Here is a 7,830-nt window from a genome sequence, read left to right as displayed (position 1 = left end):
GAGACAGGGTTTCTCTGTGGCTTTGGAGCCTGTCCTGGAACTAGCTCTGTAGACCAGGCTGGTCTCAAACTCACAGAGATCCGACTGCCTCTGCCTCCTGAGTGCTGGGATTAAAGGCGTACGCCACCACCGCCCGGCTCACTAAACTTACTTTTAAGTTTTTATTAGATTTACTAATTTTATTTTATGTGTGTTTTGCCTGCATATATGTATGTATACCATGTGTGTGCATGGTGCCCGTGGAGATCAGAAGGCACTGGGTCCATGGAACTGGAGTTACAATGGTTGTGAACCACCAAGTGGGTGCTGGAAATCAAGCCCCAGTCCTCTGCAAGAACAAGTGCTCTCAGCTGCTGAGCCATCTCTGTAACCCCTCACCTAACTCATTTTTAAAATGTATTATATTGTTTTATTGTGTATTGACAGGCAGGTCTCTCCTACAGATGTGTGTCAGGAGTAGGTCTCAGGCTGTCCTGCCTGGAGGCAAGCACTGCTGAGCCACCGTGTGGCCTGGCCCTGAACTTACTTCTGATCACTCATTAACCAACTCCGCAGCTAAAAGTCACCACTTTAAAGCCAGCCGAGGGCACAGAGGTTCCGATGCCACGGCGATCAATGGAAAGGGAAATCAGTAACTAAAAGCCCGAGTTGCAAAAGCATTTTCTTAATGGCAATAGGGACCAAACTTTGGAACTCACTATTTCACCTATGACTGCTTACGATAAAGATTAATATGACACGCATTTTACCACTTAGTACAGATAATTACAAGAGACAAGAGGGTACCATTCAAGGTAACAAAGCCACTTAGGTTAATATTTGTGCCACCCACAATAACTCACCTAGATTCAAGTTACAAGATCTGTATTGTTATGCAAAACATAATTAAAGTCAGATGAAAACTATCTGATAATCTTTTCCACACAATTACTATATATTTCTTTTTTTTTAAGTTTTGGAGGCTTTTGTTTTTTAGCTTACAAAGAATTAAGTTTCATTTCTGTGTTTTTCAGAACAGAATTTGCTGTTCCTTTCCTCCTTATTCCCATTCCTCCCCTTCCCTCACACCCTCCTTCCTCAATTCCTCTCCACTTCTTGCTACACACGACCTCTGCCGTCTTCAGCACCTCCTGTCTCCTCATGGCCGACTCGTTTTAGCCTATCTTCTCTCGCAGCTCCTTATTTACACAGCGTATGTATGGAAGAAGTCAAGGTCCTCTTATAAACCAGTGAGCGCCGGCACAGCAGGACGGATTAGAGGTGAACAACCGATGAGCAGCTTTAGCTCCCATCTTGAAGTATTTTAAGGTCCTTCCCTCTGGGAAGACGACTGGTTCATACAGTAAGGCCCTGCTGATGAATCCCCCAACCCAAGAAGACAAACTCACCTTTAAAGAAGTGGCCTCTTTTCTGAAAGCATATTTGCAACAAGTATTTAGTAAATGGACACCAGGCCCAGATACAATACTAAAACCTCCTGCGCTTTGAGTTGTCATTCAAGAAGTGACAATAGTTAAAAGAAATAAATTGTGGGCAGTGTGGGAAAATTCAGAAGAGCATAAGGAGTGTCCGGAGGGCAGGAACTGTAACTTAAAAGAGAGTGCACAAAGACTTGACTGTGAAGACCTCGGAGCGCAAGTAAGTGAGCAGTGAAGTGATGTGGAAGAAACTCAGGTAGATGTGGAAGAAACCGAGTATTGAAGTATAGTCTACGCAGGGAAGCAGCGTGGACTGCGCTTGACCGGCGCACAGTGGTTACAGAAGGAGTGGGAGCAGGCAGGCAGAGAAATCTGCCTCTGATTCCTTGTGGCTCCTGGAAGCTTGGTGTATTTTTAGGGGGAAAGTAGTATCTCTCTGACATATGCTGAAAGAGATCTATCTGGCTGTTCTATTACAATCCACTGGAATTGTCCAAGATAAAGTAGGAATTCCCACCAGTAACAGCAATTCAAAAATAGTGATGGCTTCCCAAGAGCCATAGCAGTGGAGGGAAGCAGAAAGTCCCGGAAGTGCATTCATGGCATCAGTAGAGAGTTGAAAAGTGACTCCAATTACCCAGTCCAGGTGACGCAAGCCTGTAATCGTGGGGAGTCTGAGACAGGAATGTCATGATTTTGAGACCAGCCTGGGCAACGTATTTGAAGACTCTTTCAAAGAATGAATGACAAAATGAGTAAGTAAACAAACAAAAGGGAAAGGAGGGTGTAGGGGAGGAAAGGAGAGATGGAAGAAAGCAAAGCAGAAAGGAGGAAGGGAGGGGAGAGAAGAAAGGAAGGAGTAGAGACAGATTATATTGCTTTTAGCCACAGCTGCTAGGTGACAAGTACCACTGAGATTGGAATAAAGCATGAAAAAGAATTGCAGAAGTGAGTTTTGGATATATGAGGCTGGTGGTACCTATGATTCAATCCTACTCAAAACTCAGTTCAGGCAGGGCGTGCTGGCATGTGGGAGGCAGTGGCAGCAGATCTCTAAGAGTCTGAAGTCAGCAAACTCTATATAGTGAGTTTCAGGCCAGTCGGGTACACAGTAATTCCTTGTCTCAAAAACAAACAGAAAGTTACTGCCAATGCCCTGAGTAAAGAGTGGAAGGGTAATAAGGTGTGATCAGTGGTGGGGATGGCAAATGAGGTCTCTTCATGAAGCAGGCTGTCTTGACCTTCATCAGTGTGGACATGCTGTTGAGCAAGGGGCATTCTTACTATAGACCGAGGAGAACTGCAGCAAGAAAGCGCATGTCTGTTTGGGGTGCATTCTGGATGCCAATTTGAGCGTTCTCAACTTGGATATTGTAAAGAAAGAGAGAGAGAGAGAGAGAGAGAGAGAGAGAGAGAGAGAGAGAGAGAGAGAGAGATATTCCCCGATTGCCAGATCCTACTGTGCTGCGGCAGTTGAGGCCCAAAGAGCTAGCAGAGCCCTCAGCCTTCTCAAGCCCTGAGAAGATGAGGTCCACTAACGCTGCCATAAAGCCCTTAAACAAAGAAGGCGAGAAGCACCCACGGTTTGCCATCTTGTCATTCTACCTGGAACACATTCACCAACTGCTCTGAAGAAACAATAACTAGGAAAAATGAGGCTGCAGAATACACTAAGCTTTTGGACAAGAGAATGAAGAACGCCAAGGAATAACAGCAGGGACAGACTGCCAAGACATGCAGGCTGTCCTCGCTGAGAGCCTCTACTTCTGAGTCTGGACAAAATAAGAATCTCTGAGCCTTCCTTCCTAGCCCATCTCCTTTGTGCCCACCTCTCCTGCAAGAGGCCCTGAGAAAAGGAATTTAGTTGAAGCACAAGACAAAGACTTGAAAATAGCAACTGTTCAAGGACCTTAAAGAGGACGTGAGTAAATGTCTTAAAATGAAGACTGTTAATACACAGCTGAATATGAAAACAGCACAGAACATTAAAGTAGAACTGAACAAAGAAGTAGAATCACTAATGACAGCCCAGACTAAAATAAAACTCAAAATGAAAAATGTAGGCTATCACGCAAAGCTCTTGGCGATGAGTGCCTCGTTCAGCTTACCTCAGAGCAGCCACTTCTGAGAGCAGATGGGAAGTAACAGACTAAACAGGACAATGTTTAGAGTACAGACTTGGAACCAGAGCCCTAAGTGATGACTTCACCTCCTCAAAGCTCAGGGATCTGGGTAGAGGTGGAGAGACTGGAGGAGCCAGAGGGATGGGCGACTCCACGCACACACAGTGTCTTCCAGGCACAGCAGGACTGAGGCACACACATATAAACTCACAGACCGTGGCAGCACACAAGACTTGTACAGGTTCAAGCCAGACGGGTTCCCAGCACTAAGAGAGGGAGTGGACCTTGAAGCTATGTGCAGTTGATACCAACTGGCAAAGAGAAAAAAATCCGTTTTCTCTGACGGAGTGTCACTGGGTCTATCAACCCAACTCCAGGGCAGGCCCCACAACTCCTCGGCTTTTTTTTTTTTTTTTTGTGAACTGTTTTGCTTTGTCTTGTTATGTTTTGTCTTACTGGTCTTTTGTTTGTTCATTTTGAGGTTTGGTGGGCTTTTCTGTTTTTTGAAAAGAGAAAACAAAGTTGGATGGGTAGGGAGATGGGGAGGATCTAGGAGCAATCACAGAGGGGAAATATGATCAAAATACATTTTATTTATTTGAAAAAATAAATAAAAAATATTAAAAAATTAAAAAAAATTAATAATCTTTAAAAGTAAAAAAAAAATGATCAGGCCTTGAAAACAATAGTGGTTCTTTATTGTTTTCCAATTTCCTTAATCTCACCAGCGAAGCAGAACTGTTTCAAACAGCACCATTCTTTATGCCGAGCCTGAGGAGACGGCTCTGGAGGTAAACACCTGCTGCACAAGCGTGAGGACCTGAACTCACATCCCAGCACCTAGGTGAAAGCCAGGCGTGGTGGTGGGGGCCAGAACCTGTTGGGGGGCATGAGGGAGTGAGACAGGCTAGTCTAACCAATCTGTGAGCTCTGGGCTCAGTGTGACACCCTGTCTAAAAATCAAGATTGAAAGTAATAGAGGAAATTATCAGCCACCAGCCTCTGAGCTCACACACAGGAGAAAATTCTGTGTAGAAACAAAACACACCCACCGCATTCTAATGAATCTGCTATGACTTCCTCACAACATGCTGACCTTCTAGCGGCTTCTCCTCAACATGTTCAAGTTTTAGCTTCTGTCCGACTCTTCTGAAACATCCTGAGTAAAACACTACAGACCATGACAAATCTCTCTGAATAGTGCTTTTCACACTGCACATGACTGCACCTAAGTCTCCGGAGATCTTTAAAGAGCTGGAGGGATGGCTTGGTGGTTATAAGCGCCTACCGCTCTTGCAGATGGCTCAGATTTGATTCTCAACACCTGTGATTTCACGGGGATCTGACACACCCACATGCACAAACACAGAACATAATTTAAAAGTCAATAATATTTTTATAAATGGCAAATAATGTTGAGGAATAAGAGTCATTGAACTAGCTGGGTCACTTTAGCACAGGTTATTTATTTATTTGCTTATTTGTTTTTGTTTCTTTGAGACAGCGTTTCTCTGTGTAGCCCTGGCTGTCCTGGAACTCAATCTATAGATCAGGATGGCCTCAAACTCAGAGATCCCTGCCTCCAAGTTCTGGAATTAAAGGCATGTGCCACCATGCCAGGCTTAAAAAAAAAAAACAAAACAAGTTTTACAAAGTTCAACAGGATTGAAAAAATGTCTACTACACAGTATGCAGGGATTAATAATCTTTTGTGCAACCTGTTCCTAATGCGGGGATAAACACACATGTTGTATAATGTTTTATTCTTTTGTCTTTTTGAGGGGCCCACCGCCCAGCTCCCAAATAAATCACACACAGAGGCTTATTCGTAGTTATGAATGCCTGACCTTAGCTTCTTTCTTGCCAGCTCTTCTTAACTTATGTTATCCTGACTACCTTTTGCCTCTGGGTTTTTATCTTTCTATATTTCTGTATACCTTTCTTTACTTCTTTCTCCGTGGCTTGCTGTGTAGCTGGGTGACTGGCCCCCGATGTCCTCCCTCCTTGTTCTCTTACGCCTTCTCTTTCTCAGTCCTCCTATTTATATTCTCTGCCTGGCAGCCCCACGTCTTCTTACTCCTGCCTGGCTATTGGCTGTCCAGCTCTTTATTAGGACCATCAGGTGTTTTAGACAGGCAAAGAATCACAGAGTTAAACAAATGCAGCATAAACAAAAGTCACAAACCTTAAAATATTCCCCAATGCACATAGAAACAGAAACCTATAAACTGAATGGATAAAATTACTTATTATTCTCAGTCAAAAATTTTTTGAAAGCCTCTCTGATGATGATTGAGAGAGGTACTGAAATTCTCGCAGAATAAAACATTAAAAAAATTGAAAGTCACTAGTGTGTTATGGTTAGATAAGGTAAGAGAATGTTTCACCCAGTACATTGGCACTCATGGCAAAATGCCCTACTGAACTCTGGGCAGGGAGAAATGAGGGCGCTCTATACCAAAGTGCAGTAATACCTTCCGGAGAAATAGGCAAAGTGGGCAGCTTAAACAAAACATACAAACTTAGCTGGAACCTGAACACACACGGCCTAGGCTAGGGTCTCAGGTTCCTAAATCTGACTGCGCAGGCTCTCAGCTTACAGCAAGAAGGATGCCAGGTGCCGCTGTATACTCTGTTTACGCTGTATACATTAGAAGGTCCGGGGCTTGTCTCCCATCACAGACACTAAGGTTACAGTATGACATCACTTCGGAAATGTATTCTTTCCTCAGGATGTGTTTGTCTTTCTGATGGTGTGGTTGATTAACCGCCTGAGGATTTGCATATACCATCTTTCACTTCCCACAACTCAATGACAGGATATTACTCAGGGTTAAAGTTACAGACAGGAAGATGCTCTCAAAATCTACAGCTCCTAAATGTCAATGTTTTGTTTTTAAAGCATTCCTATTTATCTTATTTAGTTTCCGAGACAGGGTCTCACATCGTAGCCCAGGCTGGCCTCTTGCCTCAGCCCATTAGTCTGGGTATCAGAGCAGCGCACCACTATTCCCGGCTTATTACTTCCAACACATAACTGCACATCGATTTTGTTTTAAGTGCAAACGTGTTCCATATGCAATATGCCTCTGCAATTAGTTGCATGGTCCATGGAGAACTATTGGCCCAGGAACGGGCCATTAACACAAATGCCACACGCTTTAAATTCTACATTAAACTGTCACTTCCAGTAATTAGGGTTTATTGGGGGAGGGGGTTAAGACAGGATTAGCCCTGAAACTCGCTTATGACCAGGTTGGCCTCGAACTAAGAAACCCTCCTGCCTCTGCCTCCCCAGGGCTGGGATTTAAGGCGTGTGCCACCGTGCTGTTAGTTCTGAAGCAAATAAAATGTTAACTTCCAGTAAGTACCCCAAATCCGAACTCAGCACAATAAAGAAACTAATGTCAATGATGTCAAAGTCCAGAGATGTTCATCTATCAGCTAAATATTCCTTTAGCTGGCTAGGGATGAGGGAAGGACGATGAGGATGCGGGGCTGCAGTGGCTCTGTCCAACTTCCCCAGCCAGGCAAGGGACCCGGTGAGCTGGCGAGTTGGGAGATGAACCAAGAGACTGGCGAAGGTGTCCCTCGCCTCTCGCCAAAGTGCAGTGGCACCTGCTACCGCGGGCTAGCACCCAGATCACCGCGACCCCCACCCCCACCCCGGGGACAGGCTCCGGGGCGGGCCGAGCCCGTCCCCACCAACCCGAGGCCCGTGGGACGTCCCGCAGTCCCCGCAGCCCCGACTCCCCGGGGCCCGGCCCCACCGCGCTCACCTCCTCGCTGTGCGTGGACGGGCACTTTTTCCGCAGGCGGCCCCAGTTGAGCAGGTTCCCCGTCTGCAGGTGCAGAGTGCTGGCCCGCGCCAGGAGCGCCCCGGCCGCGCGGCTGTCGGTGCCCATGGCAGCTGCCGCCTTGAAGGGGGTGGTGGGGGAGACCGGAGAGCGACGGGGCCGCGGAGGGGGCGGGCTGGGAAGACGGAGGCCACGCAGGGCGCGGTGTCCCAGGCCCGAGAGGCGAGCGCGAGGCTGCCGACTCCGCGCGGCCACAGCCCGGTGTGTGCGCTCGGGCCCGAGGAGGCCGGGCGGCGACCGAGAGGCGGTCCCGGAGGGAGGCGCTGGCGCGGACGGCCGCTGTGGCTTCGGCGGCCACCGCCGCCAGGAGGGAGCTGTTTCCTGGAAGACAATGACTAAGCAGAAACCGAAGCCGAGAAAGTGCTTCGTAACCGTTACTCGTCCCGCGGCGGCCCAGGGGCGGGGCGCGGAGGGCCGGCGGGGCGCAGGCCC

At 47.0% G+C, this 7,830-nt stretch overlaps 1 protein-coding gene across 1 annotated transcript in view; it reads right to left on the bottom strand.

Annotated features, from left to right (window-relative positions):
- The window catches only part of Gclm (glutamate-cysteine ligase modifier subunit), a 19,722-nt gene extending 11,914 nt beyond the window's left edge, over positions 1-7,808 (bottom strand). The window contains exon 1 of the mRNA XM_005357218.3: positions 7,321-7,808. Coding sequence (XP_005357275.1) covers positions 7,321-7,446 — 126 coding nt within the window. The 5' untranslated portion in view covers positions 7,447-7,808. The remainder of the gene's footprint in view (positions 1-7,320) is intronic.
- Positions 7,809-7,830: the final 22 nt, after the last annotated feature.

Source organism: Microtus ochrogaster, chromosome 21 (assembly GCF_000317375.1).
Source record: "Microtus ochrogaster isolate Prairie Vole_2 chromosome 21, MicOch1.0, whole genome shotgun sequence".
Taxonomy (NCBI): domain Eukaryota; kingdom Metazoa; phylum Chordata; class Mammalia; order Rodentia; family Cricetidae; genus Microtus; species Microtus ochrogaster.
Note: the sequence above shows the minus strand (reverse complement) of the source record. Positions and strands in the feature narration are given on the sequence as shown.